This window comes from Ovis aries, chromosome 22 (genome assembly GCF_016772045.2).
Source record: "Ovis aries strain OAR_USU_Benz2616 breed Rambouillet chromosome 22, ARS-UI_Ramb_v3.0, whole genome shotgun sequence".
Classification (NCBI taxonomy): Eukaryota; Metazoa; Chordata; class Mammalia; order Artiodactyla; family Bovidae; genus Ovis; species Ovis aries.
The window spans coordinates 50,827,111-50,854,187 of record NC_056075.1 but is presented as its reverse complement, the minus strand read 5'-3'; the positions used below and the strand labels follow the sequence as shown (position 1 = coordinate 50,854,187).

The following is a 27,077-nucleotide window of genomic DNA, read 5'->3' as shown; positions in this document are numbered from 1 at the left end:
GTTGACCTAATGATGTTTCATTTCTGTTTCCAGAATGATTTTGCTTTTTGAATTAGCCCATCTTTCTCTGACCTTGAAGTGCTGGGAGATCGCCTCTGATTGCCTCTCAGACCTGAAGAAGATGGACAGCAAAGTAAGTAGTCGTGGCCGGAAGCCCCGCTCCTGCTCACTGTGATCCAGACGCAAAGGGCCAAAAGCAGGCACGGGATTCAGAAGCCCCTCGCCAGGGGGCCTGAAGTGTTGCGTTGTTGCTAAATTCCCTTCTAGCCTTTTTAAAGTGCGTTTCGCATGGTTGAAATGGTGCGGTTTTTGCACCAGTAGATTAGTGGAAACTGGATCAGTGCATTGAAGAGAACGCAGCCGCCGTCCATGCGTGCGCTCCCAGCGCTGGAGCGCCTGCCTACACCATGCAGACGCCAGCAATCCTGAGAGCAGAGGCAGGCAGCGTCACAGCAGCAGTGGGCTCTGTCATGGCCCACTGTCAGCGTGGACAGGTCGCCCAGACAGAAGAGCAATACGGATGCTTTGGGATTGAGCAGAGCAAGCCTAATCGGCACCTCGGAAGGAGGAGGGTGCTCACTCTTCAGGGCAGATCATGTTAGATCACAAAACAAGTCTTAACCAATGTAAGATGACAGGAACCACGCTAAGTGTCTTTTTGGGCTGAAATGGGGTGAAACTAGAAATCGGCAACAGGAGGTAAAAGCTAGGATTTCACAAAAGTGTGGAAGTCAGATAGCATACTCCCGAACAACCAACGAGTCAGAAAAGAAGCGAAAAGGAAAAGAAGATTTTGAAACATAGGACAACAGAAACACGCCTCACCAAAACCTATGGGCCGCAGCACAGCCGTCCTCAGGGACGTTTAGCAGACACGCCTGCAGCAAGAAAAGGGAACGCCTGAAAGCATACCACCATATGTATGCCTCAGCTAAGCTCAGCTCAGTCGCTCAGTTGGGTCAGACCCTTTGTGACCCCACGGACTGCAGCACGCCAGGCCTCCCTGTCCATCACCAACTCCTGGAGCTTGCTCAAACTCATGTCCATCGAGTTGGTGACACCATCCAACTGTCGTCCCTTTCTCCACCCACCTTCAATCTTTCCAACCATCCCATCCTCTGTCATCCCCTTCTCCTCCCACTTTCAATTTATGCCTCAAGAAACTAGGGGAAAAAAAAGCCCAGAACAAAGCCTGCAGTTAGTGGAAGGAAGGAAATGGTGAAGATCAGAGCGAAAGCAAAGGAAACAGAGATGAGAAAACCAGCAGAGAGGGTCAGTGGAGCCAACAGCGGGTTTTTTGAAGAAACAACACTGCAGACATTAGCTAGACCAGGAAAAATAGAAGATCAAAATCGGAGACAAAAGAGGAGCCTCACGGCTGATAACACAGAAACAAAAAGGATCTTAAGAGACCAGTATGACATGTGCCAGGAGGATGGGCAACCTATACGAAACTGGTAAATTCCTGGAAACATACACCCCTCCAAGACCGACTCGTGGGGAAACAGAAAGCCTGAATAGACCAGTGAGTAAGCAGGTTGTATTAGTGATCAAAAAATCTCCAAGTAAAGAAACACCCAGTGACCCAACAATCCCACTTCTGGGCATGTACGCAGAGAGAATGTGATTTTAAAAGACGCACGTACCCCAGTGCCCACTGCAGCGTGACGGCAGCCTAAAGGTCAGCGGAGAAGTGGACAGAGAAGACGCGGGGCCCACGTGCACAGTGCAACGCTCAGGCCAGTTCAGCCGCTCAGCGTCCGACTCTTTGCGACCCCACGAGCCTCAGCACGCCAGGCCTCCCTGTCCATCACCAGCTCCCAGAGTCCAGCAAATCCATGTCCACTGAGTCAGTGATGCCATCCAACCATCTATCGTCCCCTTCTCCTCCTGCCCTCAATCTTCCCCAGCATCAGGGTCTTTTCCAATGAGTCAGCTCTTCGAATCAGGTGGCCAAAGGACTGGAGTTTCAGCTTCAGCATCAGTCCTTCCAATGAACACTGTGGACTGATCTCCTTTAGGATGGACTGGTTGGACCTCCTTGCAGTCCAAAGGACTCTCAAGAGTCTTCTCTAACACCACAGTTCAAAAGCATCAATTCTTCGGTGCTCAGCTTTCTTTATAGTCCAACTCTCACAATGGAATATTACTTGGCCATAAAAAGGAATGAAATCGGGTCGTTTTTAGAGAGATGGATGGACCAGGAGACACTCATACACAGTGAAGTAAGTCAGAAAGAGGAAAATAAATGTATTAGTGCATATATGTGGAATCTAGAAAAATGATATATTAAACTTATCTCCTGTGTCTTTTGAGGACTCCCTGGTGGCTCAGATGGTAAAGCATCTGCCTGTGATGTGGGAGACCCGGGTTCGATCCCTGGGTCAGGAAGATCCCCTGGAGAAGGAAATGGCAACCCATTCCAGTACTGTTGCCTAGAAAATTCCATGGATGGAGGAGCCTGGTGGGCTATAGTCCATGGGGTCGCAAAGAGTCAGACATGACTGAGCGACTTCACTCACCGACTCACCCAAACTTATCTGTGAAAGAGAAACAGAGGCGCAGACGCAGAGAGCAAGCATGTGGATCCCAAGGGGGAAGGCGGGGTGGGGTGAGCTGGGAGACGGATTGACGGACACACACCCTGGATGTCACTATAAGAGGCAACTAGTGAGACCCTGTGGTGCCGCACAGGGAACTCTACTCGGTGCTCTGCGAGGAAACCCAGAAAGGGAGGGACGTGCACACACAGCCGACTCACTTTGCTGTGCGGTACAACTAACCCAACAGTGTAAAGCAACTGTGCCCCAAAAACATCAAGAAAAAAATAGAAACACACACTCAGGATGAGATGACTTCACTGGTGAATTCTACCAGACATTTAGAGAAGAGTTGATGCTGATCCTTCAAAACCCTTCCAAAAAGTTGAGGACAGAGGAATACTCCAACTTGGTTTACAAAGCGAGCGTCACCCTGGTACCAAACCCGACAAAGTAACTACGAGAAAATAGGACGCAGGAAGGAAATCCAGAAGGAAAATAGCCCAGGAAAACACGGGTGCAGAAGTCCTCAGCGGAATACCAGCAAACTCAATGCAGCAGCATATCGTAAAGATCAAACACCACCATCAGTGGGATTTGTCCTGACGTCGCAAGGGGGGTTTAACGTAGTCAGATCAATAAGTGTGATACGTAACATTAAAAGAATGAAGGATAAAGGTACAATCATCCCAATAGATGCAAGAAAAGCATTTAACAAAATTCAACATCCTGTCATGTTAAAAACTCTCAACAAAAAGTGTGTGGAAGGAAAATACCTCCACATAATAAAGACCACATGTGACGAGCCCACAGCTAACATTATACTCAGTGGTGAAAGGCTGAAAGCTTATCTTCTAATGTCAAGAACAAGAGGACGCTGCCTCCTCCTGCCACTTCTGTTTAACACCGTACTAGAAGTTCTAGCCACAATAATCAGACAAGAAAAAGAAATAAAAGGCATCCAAATCATAAAGGAAGAAATAAGTCTGTCCCTGTTTACATGTGACATGACCTGTTTATACAGAGAAAACTCTAAAGACTCCACCAAAAACTATTAGAACTAATGAGCAAATTCAGTAAAGCTGAAGGATTCAAAATCATCACCAAAAAATCAGTTGTGTTTCTGTCCACTAAAAAGGAAATATCTGAAAGAGAAAACAAAAAGTTTACAATAGCATCAAAAACAATACAAAACCTAAGAATGAATTTAACCAAAGAATGGAAAGACTTGGACACCGAAAGCTAGAAGACGTCAGTGAGATAAATGGACGAAGACGCAGAATGGGAGCACAGCCCGTGTCCTTGGACTGGAAGAATGAAAACTATTAAAATGTCGACACTACCCCAAACTACCTACAGATTCAATGAAAGCCGTATCAGTTCCAGCGGCGAGTCTCACGGGAACAGAAAAGGGCGATTTGCATGGAACCGCAGAAGAGCCAGAGCTCTCGAGAAGGGAGAACACTGGCGGCGGCGTGAGCTGCAGTCACAGCCGCAGTGGCCGGAGCAGCGCGGTCCTGGCGTGAAAGCAGATGCAGAGAGCAACGGGGCGGAATCGAGAGCCCGGAAACGAGGCTGCACCGCCGCCAACTCAGGTTGACGAGGCACCAAAACACCACGGGGGAAGCGTAGCCTCTTCAGTAACGACGCCGGCAAAGCTGAATGGCCCCGTGGGGACGGACGGAACCGGGCTCCTGCGTCACGCCTCCCGCAAACGTTGGCTTGAAATGGGTTACAGATTTTAAGGCCTGCGGCTGTAAAACTCCTTTAAGAACTCACAGGGGAAAAATCCTACCGACTTTGGTCGGGGCCATGATTGTTTGAATACGACAACAAGACTGAAGTAAACGAGGGTTACATCTCTCGAAGAACCGTCTGCACAGCAAAGGGAACAGCGACACGGCGGAAAGGCGGCCTGTGACCCCGGAGAAAAGCAGCTGCAAACCACACATCTGATAAGGCTTCAGTAGCTGTAGGGGAGCTCATGCCTCAGCAGGAAATCACCGTTATTAGCATCACCTCCATTCTCCAATGGGAAGCAACGGGCTAAGGGCCTAATAGACACTTTTCTAAAGAAAGTCTTCGAGCGGTGCACGAAGAGGCGTTCAGCACCGCTAATCATCAGGAGATAGAGTCAGAGCCTCAGTGAGCCTCACCCCACGCCTGCTGGGATGGCTGCTGTCCAGAGACGAGAGACGGCAAGTGTTGGTGAAGATGTGAAGAAAAGGAAGCCCTGGTGCTCCATTGGTGGAAATGTGAGCTGGCAGCAGCCTCTGTGGAAAGCAGTAAAGCTCCTTAAAATTTCTTTTAAAAGCTGCCATGCGGTCCAGCAACCCCACTGCCGTGAGCCCAAAGGGCCTGAAGTCAGACCTTGAAGAGCTGTCTGACCCGCGCTCACCGCAGCGCTACTCTCCAAGGCCAGGCGTGCGGACGGCCCGAGTGTCTGTCCCTGGGTGAAGGGATAAAGAAAATGCGTGTGTGAGATGCAGTGTTATTTGGCCGTGAGCGCTCAAGCAGACCGATGTGTAATCGGGGTCCCTGAAGGAGCGGAGGTTAAGTGGGGAGCAGGAAAAGGTTAGGGAATAAAGGCTCAGAATTCTAAATCTGATGGCCTGTGAAGAGGGGGAGATTATGTACCGAGGAACAGAGGATGGCGGCAGAGGCTGCCCTGGTGGCCCGGGGGCTGAGACTCCCCACTCCTGAAGCAGGGGCAGCTCTGATCCCTGAATGGGGGCCAGAGCTCACGTGCCACCACCAAGAATTCACATGCGGCAGCTAAGAGTGAAGTCAAACAAATGAAAATAAAATTTGTCAAAAGAATGGCAGCAGACTTTTCGTTGGAAACAGGATGAGCTAAGAGATCAGCATCCAAATAGTAAAGTGGAAAAAGCGGAACTGCTGGGACTTCCCTGCCGGTTCACAGACTGAGACTGCACTCCCAGTGCAGAGGGCGCAGGTTCAGCCCTCGGCTGGGGGCTAAGATCCCACAGGCCTCATGGTGCAGCCAAAAAAAAAAAAAAAATGTCAACCCAAAACATTCGCATTCGGAGAAAATATCTTTGAAAATCAGAAGCAAAGTAAATATTTATTAAAATATACAAAATCTGAAAGAGCCTGACTTTCACTGCAGGAAAGTTTCAAGAGCTTTTTCAAGAAGGAGGATGATGGCAGCAGCAATCTGGATCCACACACACAGTGAGGAGGACCAGTAAGGGGGCCACGCGAGTCAGAGAGAGCCTGGATACGTAAAGCGCTGGGAAAGGTACTTGCTGTCTAAAGCAGAGATAATAATATGGGTCAGAAGACTCAGCATTATTGTGATATCAGTTCTTCCCAGACGGAGCAGTAGATTCAGTGTGATTCAATCAAAGTCTTGACGGGAGTGTTTCAGAAATTGACGGAGTGAGCATAACCTGGTGGGGAGATGCGGAGGCCCTACAGTAGCCCAGAGCAGCTCTGGGAACCGCGGCAGCGCCAGCAGGCGGGCACGGCCTCACGCGCAGGCCTGGCGTAGGGCCACCGCGGTTCAGCACGGGCGGCCTGGACGTGGAGACGCCCACGGACGGACAGCCAGGGCGGGGTCTGGAAAGAGACCTGCATACTCGGGGCCTCAGCCTGGACCAGGTGCAGAGGCTTCTGCTGGAGACAAAGCATCTCGTCCAGAAAACAGCGCCGGACAGGGGAGGGAGGGTGAGCACCGGCCGCCCTTCGTCCCATGGACAGGAGTCAACTCAACATGCGCCCTAAACCAAAAATGTGAGAGCTCAAATGATGAAACTTCGGGGGGTGGGGAGAAAAAACAAACAGAGGGAAAAACAAGAGGAATCCCTGTGACCTGTTACCTCACAACCGCTCACCCGGTAGGTGGCTCACCCGGAGGCTGACCAGCCCACATGGGCCGGGGAGGGGTGGGAAATGGACCCCTTTGGAAAGAGGTTAGCAGCTTTGTGTACCTGTCTGCCCACCCACCCAGGAAACCCCAGGCCCATGCTGCCCCGCCTTCTGCAGCATGACCCCTGTCCTGACCCCAGTGGGGGTTAAGTGAAAGGAATTGTTGTCCAGATTTCATAACAGAGCATTGGTCTGAAGTTGGTGTAGTTATTTAAAAGTTCTATGTCCAATGAAATTAACTGTGAAAAGTAAAAACAAAAAACTTTTTTCTAGCTTTCTCATTTAAATCTTTGCATCTTTTGGAAACATTTTAAGTTTTTTCATATATATATATATGTATGTATTTATATTACCTAATTTTTTTTGTTGAATTTCTACCAAGTCCGTGAATTGTATTTTGAAATGTTTTCTGACATTAGTGAATGTGATTGCTTTCATTAAAACTCTCCGTCTACACAACAACTACTGTGCCCACAGGACCCTGCGAGGCTGATTGAAGTTGAGTGCCTGGAGTATGAACTGGAGGCTGTAAGACTGGAAAATAAAATTAAAACCTACACTCGAGAGGCTGTGGAGGTAAGTTGTGGACCAGGAGCTGGAGCAGACGCTGAGCCCTTGTGCAGGTCCCTGGACCTTGTGCGTGGACTTGGCACCAGGTTTGAGGAGGGGCCCTGATGGGCACGGGCCAGCCTCCCGTGCTGTCTCCCCTGTGAGCGCAGCCTCTCTGGGAGGAAGTCTGGGGGCTGCGCGGCCCCTCCCTGCCGAGGCCGGCTGGCACCCTCCTGCCTGGCCCCGGCCCCGCAGCTGCTGGGCCCACCCTGTCTGGCGGGCCTGTGGGCTCACACAGCCTGTTCTCGGGGCTGGGGCTGGGGGCTGGGATGAGATGGGCCTCCAGCCAGGCCCTCGTGTGGCCTGTGTGGAGCAGCCCGCCCCCAGCACGCTGAGAACACATGCCCTTGGTGAACACCGAGTCCCCCGAGGGCTTCTGCCAGCCTGACTCAGGTCCAGGCAAACGGGCATGCCCCTGCCCTAGCGCAGGGCCTGAGGGGCTCCGGGGAAGTGGTGAGGTCATCTCAGGCATGGGGAGGTGGGGCCCCCTGCGGTGGGTAAGGGGAGACCCCTGGGAGGGTGGCAGGAAGGTGGGAAGGGAGGAGAAGAGGGGGCCCCGAGGCCTGGCAGCAGCAGGTTCAGAGGACCCTGGTGAGCGTTGCCCCCTTGGTGCCCACCTTGGAGACCGTGGGCTTGTCTAGAATGTTCCACTGGGGGTTGTGAGGCAGGGCGCTGGTGAGCGCGATGGCAAAGTGACAGCGTGAGCTCCGCAACCTGCCTGCCCAGTGCAGTGGGGTGTGGTCCGGCCGCCGCCGCAGAGAAGGAACCCAGCGATCGCTGTGTCTGATAGAAAGGGACCAAAATGCATTGCAACAGGATGAGGCGGCTGGCGTTGCTCTGGGGCCCTGGGGCCCACTCCCTGGACCGGCTCCCTTGAGCCCTGCCCCGGCCCCACCCGGCCCGGCCCGGGAGGAGCTCTGCCAGTGGAGGAGCAGCCCAGCGGGGGCTCCGGGCCTGTTCACGTGCTCTCTCTCGGGACCTGGGCTGTCCCCACCGGCGCTGCCCTTCTCGAGGGAGGTCGAGGCTGGCTGCTGGCTGCCTGCGGGTGCCGGCAGATGGTGCTGTGGGACTGCAGGGCTGTCTTCTGCCTCTGCTGGCCGAGGGCTCTTCAGGGGCACCGACAGGTTCACGAGGCTTTGATGGACACGTCTTTGCAGCCAGGAAGCCCGCGGTCTGAACCCAATGCCTGCTCTAAACCCCGTGACCTGGGAGCAGCACAGGGCAGGCCCCCTGGAGCCAGAAGCCAGGCCCCCAGACATGGCTGAGTGCAGGAGCCCGCAGCCCCGGCGGGCACTGAGGGAGGCCTGCTGAGGCCGTTGCACAGGCTGAGGCCCGCCGGCCCCTGTCTGCTGGGCAGGGCCACGGGCTCTGTGAATACACGGGACTGGGAGGCAAGCAGCCTCGCCCAGAGGGGCTCGCAGAGCAGACGGGGCTCGCAGCACGCAGTGCCTGTGCGGGGGGCAGGGCCTTCTCCGAGAGATCACGTAGGCAACTTCCACCCGGCAGACTCAGGCCGGGGGCCCGGCCCGCCTGCGCCATCCGGGGCTCGGGGGTGGGCTGAGGCTGCCCGGGCCAGCCCGCCTCACCGGGCCGCTGTGCTGCGTGCAGGCCCAGCTGGACGTGGTGCGGAGACTGGACGTCACGCTGCAGCGGGCCGTGCGCCTGGGCGAGCCCCGGCTCGTCCACACGGTGTGCGCCACCCAGTGGAACGCGTGCCTCCCGCTGCTGCAGTACAACTTGCGCCACCACCTGCGGAAGCCGCTGACCAGCATCGCAGACGCCCTGGAGAAGGCGGACAGGTGGGGGCGGGGGAGCAGAGGCCCGCGGCAGGGGTGAAACCCAACTCATCTGCCCAGAAAGAGGGCAGGGGCCCACGGCGTCCCCCAAAGGTGGCGGCTCGAGAGGCCGCAGGCCGTGGGGGAGGTGCCCTGGGCTCAGGGGCAGGGCCCGGCGGGGCAGACAGGGACACCCAGGTGGCGCCCACCTGAGCTCCAGAGGGGCCGAGGGGAAAGGGCTGGGCTGCGGGGCGGGCGTCGGCGGAGGGCACAGGGGCTGTGGGCGCAGGCGCGGGAGGGGAGGGGTGGGAGGGGCGAGCAGGGAGGGCCTTGGCGTTTCTCCTCCCCTGCCCCGGGCGGGGGCTCCCGGGGGCAGCTGTGCTGCAGGACGGCCCCTGGCGGACACGGGCCGCGAGATGGGGACTCGGCAGGGGAGAGGTGTGGAGGGCCACCTGGGAGGGCGTCCAGCCGCAGGGAGGGGCCGTGGGGGGCTGCCCCGCCCCCGTCTGCTTCGGAGATTAACTGCTGTGTGCGGAGTTGCTCAGTCGTGTCCGACTCTGTGCGACCCCGTGGACTGCAGCCTGCCAGGCTCCACTGTCCGTGGGGATTCTCCAGGCAAGAACACTGGAGTGGGTTGCTATCCCCTCCTCCAGGGGATCTTCTCTCCAGGGATCGAACTCAGGTCTCCCGCATTGCAGGTGGAAGCACCAGGGAAGCCCTGAGATTAATCAGGGGTGAATTTCGTCGCCATCGTGAGCCCTCCCTTGGAGCAGGGTTCCCAGCAGGGGAGCCAGGGACCTGATCAGCAGCCTGTGGTCTGGCGAGGTTGGGGCCGGTGGCCCTCAGTACCAGCACCATTCATTTCCTGCAGGCACTTGGGGATCTCGTCTGTGAAGAGTTACATCTCTTCAAATCTGGAATTTTTCCTCATTTAAAAATAGTTTCTCCTTATGGAATCCCACGGGGCTGTATGACAGCTCCTAGCCCAGGCTCCCGGTCTCCCTGCGTCACTTCCGCGTTCGCAGCCCCACCCCCTCAAGGGACTCACACCAAATCCTGAGGATTTCACGCAGCCCGTTAATTCTCCTTTATTTTGCAAATTCTCTAATTTTTCTTCCTCTTTAGCGTGTATTATTAAATTTTAATGACGTCTTCTTCCAAAAATATCTTTTTATTTTATATTTGTTTGTTTGTTTTAAATAACGTCTAGTTGCCCTCCTTTTTTCCCTCTGACAGTTCTTTTTCTGATTAACTTTATTGCGATATGATTGCCTAGGACAGAAGGAACACATCGTGAATGGCCACTTGCTGTGCTGTCTCTTAGCCAGGGACGGGTGTGGAGTGCCGCTGATCGCTTCTCTAGCTATTGAGAGGGGCTCTGACTTTTCTCTTTTGTTCTTTAATGTGGTGGATTATGGTGACTGGGTTTTGAGTAGTGAACCAACCTTGCCTTCTCCTCCTGGTCTCGACAAACGTGCTTTTTTCTATTGCCAGGTCTGATGTTCCTTTAGGGTGCTTAAGGGTTTTTGCCTGTCTATGCATGAGGATGTTGGCCTGTGATTTTCCTGTTTTGTAACGCCTTTGCCATGCTGACTTCATTAAATGAATTTGGGAAGGGGGGAAGGATTCTTTCTGCTTTGCTTTCTGAAGGGGTTTGTACAATATTGGTGTTTTCTTCCTTAAATGGTGGGCAGAATCCAGTGAGACTATCTGGGCCCATCTGAGGTGTTTCTCTTTCCATCCTTTGGACTCTCATGCTGTGGACCTTTCGACTTAAAGTGTGGAACACAGCTCTTAACACTCCTGTCAATGGCGTGTAGCTCGGGCTTCTTCTGAAGTCGAGTTCGGTGGTCTCTGCCTTGTAGCTGGGTTGTAGCTGAGCTTTGGGTTCAGTGTAGCTTCCAACTTGTCTCCAGCCCCATCGTTTGTGTCCGCCTGCCCCCGTGCTCTGCTGCTGTCTCCCGCCTCCTCTGAGGCTCCCTGAGTTTCTGCCGCTGTGTTTGCTTCTTTGGTCGGCTTGTTTGTCCCCAGACCCCTGGGCGGGAGGGCGACGCTGGAGGGCTAGCGGCGCGCGTCCCCCTTAGCCGGGTCCGTGGGGGGTCAGCGCTTCCCGCGCGGCAGGGGAAGCCCCTCGGCCTGCCCTCGGCCGCCCCGCTGTGTGGCTGCTGTCTTGTCTTTTACGGTGCTGTATTGCTCTTAGCAGCTGGCGTTGTTGTTTTTAAAGAAAATTACAGAAAAAACAACCTTCTCGTAAGCTTGCCGCTTCCTCTGCGATCCCGCAGGCTCTCCCTTCCTGCTCACGCTCAGATCCAGGTTTCTGCCTGCGGGCATTTCAGCCCAAGCAACTTCCTTTATTTCTGCGTGTAGCGCGTAGCTGGTGAGGAATTCTCTTGGCTTTTGTTGGTCTGAAACTGGCTTTCCCTGAGCATCACCTCTGAAGGTTATTTTCACCAGTTGCTGGGTTCTGGGCTTGCAGACTTTTTCTCTTTAAATGCTTGGAAGAGGTCGTTTTATTTTCTTCTGGGCTTCATGGTTTCTGATAAGAACCCAGGAGTTATTTTAAGCCTGGTTCTCCTGTATGTTAGGTGTCTCCCCCCTTCTGTTCTCAGATTTGTATCTCTTAGTTTTTGCTTCCTGCATTCTGCATATTACTTTGCTGACAAAGGTCTGTCTAGTCAAAGCTACGGTCTTTCCAGTGGTCATGTATGGATGCGGAGAAGGCAATGGCAACCCACTCCAGTACTCCTCCCTGGAAAATCCCATGGGTGGAGGAGCCTGGTGGGCTGCCATCTATGGGGTCGCACAGAGAGCTGGGCACGACTGAAGTGACTCGGCGGCGGCGGCAGCACGTGTGGATGTGAGAGCTGGACTGTGGAGAAGGCTGAGCCGAAGAACCGATGCTTTTGAACTGTGGTGTTGGAGAAGACTCTTGAGAGTCCCTTGGACTGCAAGGAGATCCCACCAGTCCATTTTGAAGGAAATCAGTCCTGAATATTCATTGGAAGGACTGATGCTGAAGCTGAAACTCCAACACTTTGGCCACCTGATGCGAAAAACTGATTCATTTGAAAAGACCCTGATGCTGGGAAAGATTGAAGGCGGGAGGAGAAGGGGACCACAGAGGATGAGATGGTGGGATGGTATCACTGACTTGATGGACATGAATTTGAGCCAGCTCCGGGAGTTGGTGATGGACAGGGAGGCCTGGCGTGCTGCAGTCCATGAGTCAGTCGCAAGGAGTCAGACACGACTGAGTGACTGAATGGAACTGATTCCTTAGAGACTTAAAAAAAAAAGTCTTTCTTGGGGTTTGAGGATATACTAAAATATGTAAGATGATATTTTCATCAAATTTGGGAAATTACTGGCTATTATTTTTTAAGTATACCTCTGCCTCATTCTTGCTCTTTTGGGGGAGTATGAGTTACAACATTGAATACTGTCTTAACTGGTTTCTAAGGCTCTATTCATTTTCTTCTGAGACTTTTTTCGTGTGGACCATTTTTAGAGGCCTTTTGACTTCGTCACAGTTTTGTTTCTCTTTTACGCTGTGGCTTTTCCGCTGTCAGCCTTCTTGGATTCTTAGCTCCTCAACCAGGGATCAAACCACAGCTCCCACTTTGGAAGGTGACGTCTTAGCCACTGGACTGCCTGGAAAGTCTTGGCTCTGTCCATTTTTCAGAACATCTGCTTCAGTGCATTCTTCTGGTGGGATAATCTCTATTGCTCAGACTTCAGGTTCACTGACACTTTTCCTGCTCTCCAGTCTGCTGGTAGGCTCAAGCAAGAGTTTTTTCATTTCAGTTATTACAGACTTTTTGCTGTACTGTTTCCTTTATTCTCTACTGAAATTCCCCATCTGTTCTCTCGTTAGCAATGTTTTCCTTCAGCTTTTTGTACATTTTAATCTTTGTATTATAATGTCTGCATTAAGGATTCACTGCTAAACCCAGCATCTGGCCCATCTTGCATCCTGACGGTGGGTCACCTTTTCCTGTTTCCTGGCACATCCTGTGGTGCTTTATTGTGTTCTGAACGTTGTGGTTGCTGCACTGTGGACTCTGTGGACTCTGTGATCTTTTTAGGAAAGTGATGATTTTTGCTTGCTTTCGTGGGCACTCCAGTTACTGGCTGAGAGGTGGCTCGTGTTTCCTCGGCTGTGTCTCTGGAAGGTCATGGTGTCTCCCAGCCTGCACCGTGTTCTCTGCGGGCTCTGACGGTACGTTCTCTTTGGGTGGGTCAAGAGCGCTCTCCCCGGGCCTGCACTGCTGGGGAGAAGCCCCGTGCAGTCTCGGCTGACGTCAGGTGAGAGAGCAACACCCAGCTCTCTCCTCTCTGGCGGGCAGGCCAGCAGCGGCTGGTCCGGTTCCGGGTCCAGTTCCACTTCTCCAGCCCCGAGCAGAGGCCCCCCTCTGGACTCCTCTGCCCCAGCTCCATGGGTCCACTCTGCCCTGGCTCTGGGCCGCATTCTGCCCGCCGTGCCTCAGGACACTGTCTCTGGAGGCTGCAAGCATGGGCTCCTTCCTGAACTTCCTGGTCCAGGGCCCCAGGCTTGCGCTGCCCAGACCTGGGGCTGTTGGGTCCAGCTTTATGCGTGGCAGAGACCCGATCACCGCTGGAAGCAGCGTGACTCTGAAAACTACTCCTTCCGAGTCCTCTTCGTCTGACCCCGTCCGTCCCATTTTGGCAGGCCCGGGTTCTCGCGTCTGAGTCTGCTGTTTGGTTGCCCTCATCCCCGCGGCCTCCTTGAGCCAGTGGTCAGCTAGTGTGTTCCTGGAAGGACTGTCCTGCTGTGTTGGTGTTGAGGCACTGTCTTGTCAGATTCCTTGTGGCCCCGTGGACCGCAGCACGCCAGGCCTCCCTGTCCTTCAGCATCTCCCGCAGCTTGCCCAAACTCAATGTCCATTGAGTCGGTGATGCCATCCAACCATCTCATCCTGTGTCGTCCCCCTCTCCTCCTGTTCTCAGTCTTCCCCAGCGTCAGGGTCTTTTCCAATAAGTGGGCTCTTCACATCAGCTGGTCAAAGTACTGGAGCTTCAGCATCAGTCCTTCCAGTGAACATCAGAGCTGGTTTCCTTTAGGACCGACTGGCTTGATCTCCTTGCCGTCCAGGGGACTCTCAGTCGGCTTGCCTCGGCTGGCTCTTCCGGTGGTTCAGCCAGGGACGAGTCTCACATTGTGGATTCAGGGTCAGGCGCCCTGAGCACACCCCGTGGCCCTGGGCCAGCTCCCTTCTGCAGGCCTCCTCTCTCCCTGCCCCAGAGGGAAGGGACCTGTCACTGGCTACCATCCAGGCTTCCAGGCAGAGACTATGGACCCAGTTCCCTGACGGGGGCTCAGAGCTCACCCTTGGCCTCAACCGGACGCCCTATCCTGCCCACGACTCCCAGGTGCCCTGACCTCTGCCTCCTCGTCCCCAAGGCTACAGGCCTAGCCTGTGATGCTCTCACCTCGTTTTGGAGGAGGGTCGGCACGTGGGTCCCATCGAACTGTAACTAGATCCGAGTTATTGGCCTTGTTGACGCTCCTGCGCAGGACACAGGCTGTGCCGGGGGCTGCAGGTGCTGTTGATGCAAAGGCTTCGGGGAGGCTGTGGTTATTGTTTTAGACACGGGCGGCTCCAGCAGGGGCACAGCAGGACAGAGGCCAGGCAGGGCCCACAGCCCGCAGCCCTCAGACCTGTTCTGAGCCGGGATGTGTGTGCCACAGCAGATGAGATGGAGAGACTCAGAGCAGAGCAGAGAGGGCCCGCCCTCCAAGGCAAAGCCTGGGTCTCAGTTCAGTTCAGTCGCTCAGTCGAGTCTGACTCTTTGCGACCTCATGGACTGCAGCACGCCAGGCTTCCCTGTCCATCACCAGTTCCTGGAGCTTGCTCAAACTCATGTCCATTGAGTCGGTGATGCCATCCAACCATCTCATCCTCTGTTGGCCCCTTCTCCTCCTGCCTTCAATCTTTCCCAGCATCAGGGTCTTTTCCAATGAGTCAGTTTTTCTCATCAGGTGGCCAAAGTATTAGAGTTTCAGCTTCAGCATCAACCCTTCCAATGAACACCCAGGGCTGATCTCCTTTAGGATAGACTGGTTGGATCTCCTTGCAGTCCAAGGAACTCTTAAGAGTCTTCTCCAATACCACAGTTCAAAAGCATCAATTCTTCAGCACTCAGCTTTCTTTACAGTCCAACTCTCACATCCGTAGATGACTACTAGAAAAACCATAGTTTTGACTAGATGGACATTCGTTGGCAGAGTAATGTCTCTGCTTTTTAACATGCTGTCTAGGTTGGTCATAACTTTCCTTCCAAGGAGTAAGTGTCTTTTAATTTCATGGCTGCAATCACCATCTGCAGTGATTTTGAAGCTCCCAAAATAAAGTCTGACACTGTTTTACTGTTTCCCCATCTATTTGCCATGAAGTGATGGGACCAGATGCCATGATCTTTGTTTTCCGAATGTTGAGTTTTAAGCCAACATTTTCACTCTCTTTCACTTCCATCAAGAGGCTCTTTAGTTCCTCTTCACTTTCTGCCATGGGAGTGGTGTCATCTGCATATCTGAGGTTATTGATATTTCTCCCAGCAATCTTGATTCCAGCGTGTGCTTCCTCCAGCCCAGCGTTTCTCATGATGTGCTCTGCATAGAAGTTAAACAAGCAGGGTGACAGCATACAGCCTTGGCCTCGGGCTGCACTAGCTCACTTGCTGGTGCCACTGCCAGTGCCCACGGTGCCGCCCGCCATGACGCCTTCTGCCCCCAGCCTCACGGCGCACCAGTGGTCTCTGAGACCTCCTGGGGTCCGCAGGGCCCTCCTCTTCGTCCCTCATGTGGGTCCTGGCAGCAAGGCAGGCGGCAAGCAGGGCCAGCAAGCGGGTGCGGGGAGGCCCGCGGCCCCGCCTGCCATGACGCCGTCCGCCCGCAGCCTCGCGGCACAGCTCCGCTGCCAGGTGCACGTGGAGCTGGCGCACATTGAGGAGGACGCGGACCGGCTGGAGCCCGCCATGGAGCACCTGAGGAAGGCCGCGCTGCTGGACGGCCTGGGCGTCTACCAGGACAAGATCAGGAGGGCCCTCAACCGCCTGCAGCTGTGCACCACGCTGTACCAGGCGCCCGTGCGCGACGAGGACAGGGCCACCACGGCCATCGAGCAGGTGCCGTGGGCGCAGCTCCCGGGGCGGGCGGCTGGCAGTTCCCGGGGGGCGGGCGGGAGCCGCTCACCACGCCGGCACCCCTCTGCAGGCGAAGAAAGCGATGCCCAAGGACAGCGTGCGCAAGAAGCGGGCACTGCTGGTGAATGCGGGGCTGGCTCTGGCCCCCGACACCTTCCAGATCGTGCTCGACAGTGAGAACGAGGCCAAAGGTGCGCGGGTGCTCTCAGTGGGAGCGCCCGGGGCAGCCCCCGGCCCATGGGAATCTGCGCCTGCCCACCTGGACCTCCGCCTACACAGGCCTCTTTGCCTGTGTGCAGCCGCCTGCCCCGACTCGCGGAGGGGCGCGGGGGAGCCTCTCTCCTGGGCCTGCAGCCCCGCCCAGTGGGAGGCAGTGCCACCTGTTTCCTTCGTGTCCTGCCAGGTGTGAGGGCCTCGGGCCCTGAAGGGTGGGCGCCCCAGACACACAGGGCTGGGTGCAATGCACCCAGCGAGGGCTCGGGCAGGAGAAGCGGGCTGACGGGCAAGGGGCTTCAGCAGGGCCTGCACCAGCCAGCTCCTGAGGACCTGGGCATGGGTGGCGGGCGTTGGGGGCCAGCCCGGTGGCTACAGATGGCAGTCATTCTGCCCACCAGCTGCCCTTGGTGCCTGGAATCCCTTCCCGGACAAGGCACATTTAGGGAGACCTAACTTTCATGAAAAGATCAAAAATCGCCCATGGGAGGCTCCGCCCCAGCCTGTCCCTAGTCCCGCGCGGGCTGGTTTCGGGAGCGTTCCCCGGCCTGCCGTGTCAGCAGCCCGTCCTGCTGGCCCCTGCAGTTTCCATCGGGAAAACCCGGGGCCGCTTCACTTACCTGTTTGCCAAGGCACGGCACCACACACTCAGCGTGGACAAGGCCGTGGGCCACCTGCGGCGCCTGGGGGGCCAGAACGACAAGGAGCGGTGAGCAGCCTGGGGGGTGCAGGGCCTCGGGGCTGGGGGCGAGGCGCTGGCCCGCCCTCCTTCCCCGCCCGGGGGGCCCCTGGCCGGCTCCCCGAGCGCGGTGTGGCCGCTCACCTGTGCAGGATACACATCTGGGCAGAGCTGGCCAAGGTGGCCAGGAAGCAGAGCGTGTGGGACGTGTGCCGGGCCGCCAGCCGCTTCTGCCTCCTGTACGACAGCGTCAAGGTGAAGAAGCTGGCCAAGTCCAAGCGAGGTGGGTCCCTCCAGCCACGTACGGGCACCTGTGCTGGCGGGCTCTTCCCAGGCACTGGGGGGTCACTGTGGGGTCCACCAGAGCTCAGGGAGGGGTCATGGGGCCGGAGCCTGCAGGCAGAGGCTGGGCGGGCGTGGCTCTCCACCCTGAGCCCTGGGTCCGGTGGAGTCCAGCCTGCTGGTCTCTGGAAGCGGTGGTCTTGGGGATGGTGAGGACATGGGGGCATGCCAGGGGTCCCAGGGGGCGGAGACGTGGGTGTTGCCGGAGCGATGGGGCTTCTTGAGGGGCAGAACAGCACACACGAAGCCAAGAGCTGAGCTGTCTGTCGGGGAACCAGCTGGAGGTTCGCTGCGGCCAAGCTGGCTGGGGAGCCCTCGCCGCCCCCAGGGCCCTGCACCTGGGAGGTCAGCCTCCCAGAGAAGCCACTCCTCACCCTGCCCCCCTTCCTGGGGACCGTGCCATCCCTGAGAAGCACTTCAGGCTCTGACGGGCAGCGCTCTGGTGTTGCAGGCAAGAGGAAGAAGGGCTGGGACGGCCTGGGGCAGGACTCCTGGGGCCACTCCGAAGCCACCCTGCAGAAGCAGGTGTCCCCCACCCTGCTGCGCAAGTTCGCGGAGGTGGGCTTCATCAGCGCCGAGGTGCGTCCCCCGTATGTGCACAGACATGACCCTCAGCATCCAGCCCTGCTCCCCAAGTGGCCTGTTGCTTACGAAAGTTTTCCTGCATTCTTGGGAGGTTTTCTGGAAGAAAAATATGTCAAAATGTGTTGTGAGGAGTGTTGATGTTAATTGTACTTTGAAGGAGTGTCTGAACTGTGAGTCCCCAGTGATGTGGGTCCCAGGGGCTGGTTGGTACTGGACCTGGTTCTGTCCTGGCCCGCGAGTAGCTTCAGTAGCACTTTGAGCCAGGTGTGAAAGAGAAACCTGGCTTCTGATGTCGTCTCGGAGGCTGCTGAGGCTGCTGGGGCCCTGCCCGCACAGCGAGCCCAGCCCCCTCCGTGAGCATGCAGAGACCCCAGGCCAGCCGGGTGGTGGAGCGGAGCGGGGACCTGCAGGTCACACAGCGGTGAGGCCGCTTGGGGTGGTTTGTTTTGGGGGTCGAGGGAGCAACCCGGCATAACCCAGACACAACACTCCTGGGCTTGTTCAGTGAGGGTCTGCCGGGCACCTCCTGAGGGCCGGGCCGGTGCTGCGAGTGGGGGCAGGTGAGCGGGCCCGGGGCGCCAGGCAAGGCACCCACCCCCATCCTCAGCCCCGTCACCCTGCCCAGTGGCCTCGGCCACCTCCGGGGCGTTCGTGCGTGGCCGCAGAGGACAGGCTGGGACTCGGTGGCCCCTGCAGCGTGGGGGGCACATTTGTCCTGGGGCTGCATCTCTGAGACGCAGGTGTGGGGGGAGGAGACATCACCTGGGGCAGGGAGGGCCCAGGGTTGGGAAGGCCTGCGGGCACCGTGCCGGCCCCTGCTCAGGGACCACCGGCCTCCGCAGGCCACCGTCCACCTGCTGCAGTCGGAAGGTGTGCAGCTGAACGACCAGCCCACGCCCCCCGAGGACGTGAGCCAGCACCCGACGGGCTACATACCCGAGTGTCCGGAGGACAACGCCGAGTGGATCATGTACCGGTGGGGGCTGGGGGCGCTCCCCGCGGGGCTGGGGGTGCAAGGCAGGGGCTGGGCTGAGCTCAGCGCTGTGAGGCAGGGGCCGCTGCCCGGCGTGTCTCCTGGCTCACACCGGCGCCCGTGTGGCCAGTCTTCCCTGTTACTAGTGGAAACGGGGTGTGAGCGGGGCGGTGGTCACGGGGGAAGGAGTCCCGGGAAGTCTGTGATCGGGATGAGGGTCCTCAGGAGACCCGCAGAAGCCTCGTCCATGTGAGAGGCAAGTGCCGTTCAATCAGGAGAGCGAGGTGCTGTCGTAGTAACGGCGTGTTGCTGTTTTCACCTGGCGTGAAGTGTAAAGGGAACGTGGCAGAGAGTGGCCGTCCCTGGGGCCGTCACGGGAGCCGAGGCCCTAGCTGCCCGCTGGCTGCCCACTGGCTGGGCCCCCATACGTGTCCACTGTGGGGCCCTGCGTGCCCGCTGCCCAGGAAGGGCTCAGGGAAGGGCCCCGACTTTGTGCAGACAGCGTTTGTCTGGAGGTTTCAGAGCACAGCCTGGGGCTAGGGCTGGGCTCTCCACGCCTGGAAGAGGGCCAGGCCGCATCTGACCCACAGCTTTTGTACAGCCCACAGTGGTTTTGACATTTTTTAGTTTGTGAATCTCAATAGCAAAAAAGACACAACAGAGAAGGGACTGTGTAGCTGTCAAACCCCAGGGTACCTGCTGTCTGGCCCTTTACAATAAAGGTCTGCCAAGCCTTGGTCTGAGGCGAGCAGGTCCCGTGTCCACGTGGACCGAGGAGGGCGGCCTGTGTGTGGCCAGGGCCGCGGGCCCTGGGAGGCCGGGGAGGCCAGGGAGACCGGCAGGCAGGTGCAGAGGTGGGCGGGCAGCTTGCAGGCCTTGGCCGGGGGTCCAGCCTCAGACAGGGATGGGCAGGGAGATGGGAGGCCCAGGGGAGCCAGGCAGGTCCTGTCCTTCAGCGAGAATGATGGGCAGCCTCTGACAGGGCAGCCTGCTGAGCCCTGGCTCCAGGGACGGCTTCTGGCTGGCGTCTAAGTGCCGGCTCGGGCAGAGTCTGGCTCCCGGAGAGCCTGACGCACGCCTCTCACAGGAGCTGGGTAGAGGGCCTCTCGCAGTACGCCATGAACTGCTGGCTGCGCTCCGCCGACATCGGGCAGGAGATCCAGGAGCCGTGGATCGTGCAGAACGCCGTGGTCTATGTGCTGAACCACAACCACCACCTCATCAAGGCCGGGCGGCAGCGGGAGCTCCTGGACGCCCTGTACCACCTGCTGGGCATCATGAAGGCCGTGGGCCACAGTGGGTGCGTGAGGCTGCCCAGGCTCTGTCCTGCCACTGCCAGAGACCCTGGGCTTCAGGCTGTGAGCCGGGGGGCAGGCGTGTGTCCCCGCAGGGGAGGGCCGGGAGGTGCCATCCCGGCACCCAGCAGGGATGGGGCTTCTGTCTTACTGGCTGTGTGCCCCAGGCAGGACACGCACCCTCTCTGAGCCACAGGGCAGCATGGGGGAATCGCTTGGGTGCCCTCATGCCCACACGAGGATTCCCAGCCTGTCCCAATCTGTTCCAAGCAGACAGATTCTGGGAAAGGTTGGCAGAGGCCAGGGTCTCACAGAGACAGGAGACTGACCTGGGTGCCTGTGTTTCTTTATCCAGGGGAGAAATGTGAAAAGCATTAAGTCAGGTCAAATGTCAAAGCTTTCCCTCACAATGAGCTTTTGAAGCCTTCTTTGTGTTTTTTTGGTGGTTTGGCTTTTAGCCTAAACACTCAGATCTAAAGGTTTTGGACAGATGGTGAAGTAGGAAGGCTGGAGTGGATCCGGACCCAGAGATGTCTCCACATGAGCACACAGCCGGAGTGGGCCATGGGGCAGGGGCCTGCCTGGTGCCCTCAGCTCTCCTCTGGGCCCCAGACTCCGTAGGGTCCCTGGGACCGTGGGTGCTGGGGGGAGCGGCGTGTCTCTCCTTCTCAGGCGGTCGTCCATGTCTGTGCTCATGCGGATCAGACATGTTTGCCAGTTCTGACGGTTCTGGCACTGAGACGTTTCAAAGAGAAGCAGGGAGGTTCTGGGCCCGCGGACTCCCCGGGGGTCCCGCCCACGCAGCACAGAGGTCACCCTGTGGCCGGCCCGTCACGGCGCCACCGCAGCTCCCCCTGGGGCGGCCTGGCCTGGACGTGCTTGTCTTGCAGGGACCCGCTGCTGCTGGTGGCGCTGTGCAGCGCGCTGGCGCGAGGCCTGATTATCCGCTGGATCCCAGCCCTGGTGCCGGAGAAGGCCAGGAAGCAGGCGCGCTCCAACCCGCTCCACACGCCGCTGGACCCCGAGGCTGCCTCCGAAGTCAGGGCCGCCGTGGAGGTACAGCCCGGCAGGGGGGCGGTGCGGGGAGGGCGGCTGCGGAAGTGAGGCTGGGGCTTCTCCACTGCCCGGAAATGGCGCTGGGGGCAGGGGGCTGGGCGGGCCGTGCTTTCTCTGAAAATGAGGACTCTGTAGGATCAGAGACATCCCTGCATGGCCCAGCCCGTAGAAAAATATGACGTGAGGCTGGAGAACAGGGCCAGTGCTGGTCAGAGCAGGACACTGCAGAACCGAACACAGAATGTGGACCCCGGCCACCGTCGGTCCCACAGCGACCAGGGCGGGGGGCGCTTATCCCCTGACTTTAGCTCCCGGTGGCGGGGACTGAGGTAGCCATCCCGGCCAAGGAGGATGGGTGTCGATGGCACTGATCAGCACCCAGTGACCACCAGCTCACCCGAGTCCGCGTGAGGGAGAGCGAGTGCCCGCCCGCGTCAGCATGAAGGGGAGCGAGTCCCCGGCCGAGTCCACAGGACGGGGAGAAAGGACAAAGGAGCTGCCGTGTCAGGCTGCGGGGGCTCCTCGGCCCGGGCGAGCCGGGCTGGCTGCACTGTCTGGGAGGGATGGCGGAGCTGGGCGGAGAGGGTGAGGGCTCGGGCAGAGGGCAGAACTTGTGAGGCTCCAGGGATCCCACCAGACAGGGAGGGGTGAGCCTGGGCTGCCCTTGCTGGTGTCTGATGGCTTCCAGACTGTCCTGGAGCACAGGGCACGAGGCATGACTGGGTCTCCGGCAGAAAGAGCCAGGCCAGCGTGCCCACGGAGGGCAGGTGACTGGATCTGGGATCAACCATGCCCTCCGCTGTGGGGTCTGATGGGAAGGGGTCTTCCCAGGCTAGTCCAGGGAGTGGGTGTCCTCAGCCAGGCTGCTCAGAGGAACAGCAGGGGTGGGCCCGTCAGCCCCCTGGGTTTCTGAGCTGCAGGGTCCTGAGCAGTTCACAAAAGACAGGTGTTCATGTTACACTTCAGGGGAAAAATGAAACCTCAGAAAACGTGGAGCACAGTGGGGCCCATGGTGAGTGCGCGGCCTGGTGGCTGCAGGGGCAAAGCCTGTGGCAGGTGATGGGGTTCCACCCCCAGTGACAGATAGGGAACCGTGGCCTCGGTCACGGCAGGCGGGGCAGGGGGCGCAGTCCTCGCTGTGCGGCCCCCAGAGCCAACATCAGCCACTGGGTCGCAGTCCGTGGGGACCAGCGGTGCTGTGGGGACCTGATGGCAACACCAGGGGCCGGGCTCGCCGCGGGGTGAGGGCACGAGAGGGCGTGGCTGCGGCTGCCGTGCCTCATCGCCTCAGTACTGGGCCTGTGTGGACCACTTTGCTGGCTGGACCGAGAGCCAGGTCCACTTGTTTTTGCACATGGGGTCTTGGCCCAGGTTCCCTGTTTGGATTCAGGTGTCCTGAACAACAGCCCCTCCATTTCAGATCTGCGAGTTTGCCCTGAACCTGACCAATGGGACGGAGCCCGAGGAGGTGGTGCCCGTGAGTGCCCGGCAGCAGCTCATTGCAACGTGGGTGAAGGGCAAGCAGCTCCTGCAGCAGCAGATTGGGCCCCGGCTGGGCACCGAGGAGCAGGTGCTGGGGCGGGGCCGTGCTGGGGCGGGGCCGTGCTGGGGCGGGGCCGTGCTGGGGCGGGGCCGTGCTGGGAGGCTTCCCAGCCGGAGGCTCCGTCCTGGCTGTGGCTGCCACCCCTAGGAATGGGGCAGAAGGCTTTCTCGAGCTGCCTGGCCACAGCCTCCCCTCCTTCCTCCAGCCGATAGCCATGGTTCTAACTGTCCACCAAGAGTACGGGGCTTCTGGGGCACTGTCCACCCGCTGTGACACCTCACTTTGGCTTATCTGGAGGCGCCTCCAGGCCAGAGGGGGCGCCCCCTTGGCAGGACCCTGCAGCCCCTGAACTGTGAGCCGAAGACCACGGGAGTGAGGGGTGGGGAGCAGCTGGGGACCCAGCAGACCGGGCCGGGACACGGATGGAGCCCACGGGAGGCTCCATCAGCCCAGCTGGACCAGGACACACTGGTTCAGGTGGGAAGTGAGGCTGGCGAGAGTGTGGCCCTCAGGGAGGGGCGTCTAAGCTCGGCAGGAGCGAGCATGGATTGGAGCCGGTTCAAAGGGGTGGCCCACAGGCACAGGGCCACCCACTGCGCCTGGCCAGTTGGCTGGGTCAGCTAGCTGCCCGACCACCTTAGGGTCTGCAGTGCCTGCTCCCGTTTCTCATGAAAAGATAACTTGGAGACAGGAAGGAAGGAAGGGAAAGCAAAGTCACTCAGTCATATCCGACTCTTTGCGACCCCAGGGACTATACAGCAGATGGAATTCTCCAGGCCAGAATACTGGAGTAGGTAGCCTTTCCCTTCTCCAGGGGAGCTTCCCAACCTGGAGACCGAACCCAGGTTTCCCACAGTGCAGGCGGGTTCTTTACCAGCTGAGCCGCAAGTCCTTGTGGCTTCCCTCATTGCCAAGTCTTGCTTCCCTCATAGCTCAGTCGGTAAGGAATCCGCCTGCAGTGCAGGAGACCTGGTTTGGTTCCTGGGTTGGGAAGATCCCCTGGAGGAGGAAATGGCAACCCACTCCAGTATTCTGGCCTGGAGCATCCCATGGACAGAGGAGCCTGGTGGGCTCGGGGTCACAAGAGCCTGGCGCAACTTAGCGACTACAGCATCTTGGAGACAGACTTTCCCAGTAATTGCTCCTATCGTCGCTGAAGAGCCGCTGTGTCACAGGGCTCACATCCCAAGCATTCCAGGCTCTCCAGCCCCGGGCCTCACGGCCTCTGTGACTTCCTCCCATCAGAGCACCAACGAGGACATCAACTGCATGACCAGAGTTCTTGTCGCTCTGGAGATGTACTCCTGCAGCGGGCTGGGCCTCATGGACTTCACTGTGCCCCCCTTAGCCCAGGTAGGCGTCCCCCCACCCTAGAGGTGTCACCTCCTCCCACAGATGTCACCTCCCGCCACAGGCGTCCCCTCCCCCACAGGCGTCCCCTCCCCCACAGGTGTCCCCTCATATCCCTCAGGCGTCCCCTCCCCCACAGGCATCCCCTCCCCCACAGGTGTCCCCTCCCCCACAGGTGTCACTTCCCCTCACAGGTGTCCCCTCCCTCCAGGTGTCACTTTCCTCCCCCCCGAGCCCAGGTCGGTGTCACTAGGTGTCTGGTGGGCATGCCCAGGGGTTGTGCCCTGACAAACCTACCCGACTCCGGGCGCTCATTTGAATCCTGTTGTTGAGCCCCAGCCTCGTCCTCAGCACAGCGCTCACCCGCCTCCGGCAGCGCCGAGCTTCCCTCAGGGCCTCCGAGTCTGGTTTCCTGAGGGCTCAGTTCAGTTCAGTTCAGTTCAGTTCAGTCGCTCAGTCGTGTCTGACTCTTTGCGACCCCATGAATCGCAGCACGCCAGGCCTCCCTGTCCATCACCGACTCCTGGAGTTCACTCAGACTCACCATCGAGTCGGTGATGCCATCCAGCCATCTCATCCTCGGTCGTCCCCTTCTCCTCCTGCCCCCAATCCCTCCCAGCATCAGAGTCTTTTCCAATGAGTCAACTCTTCACATGAGGTGGCCAAAGTACTGGAGCTTCAGCTTTAGCATCATTCCTTCCAAAGAAATCCCACGGCTGATCTCCTTTAGAATGGACTGGTTGGATCTCCTTGCAGACCAAGGGACTCTCAAGAGTCTTCTCCAAGACCACAGCTCAAAAGCATCAATTCTTCGGCGCTCAGCCTTCTTCACAGTCCAACTCTCACATCCATACATGACCACAGGAAAAACCATAGCCTTGACTAGACGGACCTTAGTTGGTAAAGTAATGTCTCTGCTTTTGAATATGCTATCTAGGTTGGTCATAACTTTTCTTCCAAGGAGTAAGCGTCTTTTAATTTCATGGCTGCAGTCACCATCTGCAGTGATTGTGGAGCTCAAAAAAATAAAGTCTGACACTGTTTCCACGGTTTCCCATCTATTTCCCATGAAGTGATGGGACCAGATGCCATGATCTTCGTTTTCTGAATGTTGAGCTTTAAGCCAACTTTTTCACTCTCCTCTTTCACTTTCATCAAGAGGCTTTTAGCTCCTCTTCACTTTCTGCCATATGGGTGGTGTCATCTGCATATCTGAGGTTATTGATATTTCTCCTGGCAATCTTGATTCCAGCTTGTGTTTCTTCCAGTCCAGCGTTTCTCATGATGTACTCTGCATAGAAGTTAAATAAGCAGGGTGACAATATACAGCCTTGATGTACTCCTTTTCCTATTTGGAACCAGTCTGTTGTTCCATGTCCAGTTCTAACTGTTGCTTCCTGACCTGCATACAGATTCCTCAAGAGGCAGGTCAGGTGGTCTGTATTCCCATCTCTTTCAGAATTTTCCACAGTTTATTGTGATCCACACAGTCAAAGGCTTTGGCATAGTCAATAAAGCAGAAATAGATGTTTTTCTGGAACTCTCTTGCTTTTTCCATGATCCAGCGGATGTTGGCAATTTGATCTCTGGTTCCTCTGCCTTTTCTAAAACCAGCTTGAACATCAGGAAGTTCACGATTCACGTATTGCTGAAGTCTGGCTTGGAGAATTTTGAGCATTACTTTACTAGCATGTGAGATGAGTGCAATTGTGCGGTAGTTTGAGCATTCTTTTGCACTGCCTTTCTTTGGAATTGGAATGAAAACTGACCTTTTCCAGTCCTGTGGTCATTGCTGAGTTTTCCAAACTTGCTGGCATATTGAGTGCAGCACTTTCACAGCATCATCTTTCAGGATTTGAAATAGCTCAACTGGAATTCCATCACCTCCACTAGCTTTGTTCGTAGTGATGCTTTCCAAGGTCCACTTGACTTCACATTCCAAGATGTCTGGCTCTAGATTAGTGATCACATCATCATGATTATCTGGGTCGTGAAGATCTTTTTTGTACAGTTCTTCTGTGTATTCTTGCCACCTCTTCTTAATATCTTCTACTTCCGTTAGGTCCAGACCATTTCTGTCCTTTATTGAGCCCATCTTTGCATGAAATGTTCCCTTGGTATCTCTAATTTTCTTGAAGAGATCTCTAGTCTTTCCCATTCTGTTGTTTTCCTCTATTTCTTTGACTTGATCGCTGAAGAAGGCTTTCTTATCTCTTCTTGCTATTCTTTGGGACTCTATGTCTGTGCTTCTCCACACTCCGCCCAGGGAAGGGCCGCCCATGTAGCAGGAAGGCAGTGTGGACCCTGGGGCACTTGGCCCCGAGCTACCGGCCCACCCGGGCTTGGCTGAGGTTGGCAGCTAGTGCTTCACCCTCCTGGGTGGCTCAGCCAAGACCAAGTGCCCAGTGGACCCAGGGGAGGTCAGCCTGCGTGCTGGCAGGAGAGACATCCCCCACTCACAGACACCCCCTCCTCCACGCGGGCAGCTGGTGAAGATGGCCTCAGAGTGCACCTGGTCCGACCTCCTGGTGGACTTGCAGACCCTGATGCGGCTGACCCACTTCACCTACATGGCCCGGGACCATGAGGCCACCATGGCCTGCTCACAGAAGGCCATCCAGATGGGCATCAAGTACCTTCGGACCTTCAATCCGTGAGTCACCCTGGGCCTGACCCATGCCCCCGTGATGAGGCACCCCCACCGGGGCTCAGCACCCCCAGACAAGCCCCGCAGCTGCCCCACCCCCTCCCAGCCCCGTGTCTGCCAGGGCGACACCTCATCCGGGGGCCCTGGGAAGCCATGCTCAGCAGCATCCTGGGGGCAGAGATGTGGAAAGGGTCTCACAGCTCAACCCACGGCTCCAGAGAGGAAGCTTTGTTTAAAGTGGTTTTGAGCCAGTGACTTAGGAGGCCAAGTAGATTCAGAAGTAACTAAATGGTGATTACAGTGAAAGGAAAACGTCCCCCATCCCCAACCTGGCTCCTCGCTACCTGAGTGCTGCCAGCAGCCGGCTCTCCAGGCCCTGTGCCGTCCAGACGCTCCCTCGAAGCCTCGTCTGTGG

General features: G+C 57.2%; 1 protein-coding gene across 9 annotated transcripts in view; it reads left to right on the top strand.

The window, feature by feature from the left end:
• Positions 1-27,077, top strand: part of CFAP46 (cilia and flagella associated protein 46) — a 94,861-nt gene that overhangs the window by 8,048 nt on the left and 59,736 nt on the right. For all 9 annotated transcript variants that reach the window (XR_006057636.2, XR_006057637.2, XM_060404870.1 and 6 more), the window contains 14 exons: positions 34-133; positions 6,909-7,007; positions 8,649-8,839; positions 15,733-15,961; positions 16,050-16,170; positions 16,778-16,901; positions 17,024-17,154; positions 17,665-17,792; positions 18,641-18,774; positions 19,859-20,071; positions 20,957-21,122; positions 22,543-22,692; positions 23,911-24,018; positions 26,502-26,668. Coding sequence is in view for 7 of the 9 variants with exons in the window: in XM_060404870.1 (XP_060260853.1) it covers positions 34-133; positions 6,909-7,007; positions 8,649-8,839; positions 15,733-15,961; positions 16,050-16,170; positions 16,778-16,901; positions 17,024-17,154; positions 17,665-17,792; positions 18,641-18,774; positions 19,859-20,071; positions 20,957-21,122; positions 22,543-22,692; positions 23,911-24,018; positions 26,502-26,668 (2,061 nt within the window). In the remaining 2 variants the exon portion in view is untranslated. The remainder of the gene's footprint in view (positions 1-33; positions 134-6,908; positions 7,008-8,648; positions 8,840-15,732; positions 15,962-16,049; positions 16,171-16,777; positions 16,902-17,023; positions 17,155-17,664; positions 17,793-18,640; positions 18,775-19,858; positions 20,072-20,956; positions 21,123-22,542; positions 22,693-23,910; positions 24,019-26,501; positions 26,669-27,077) is intronic.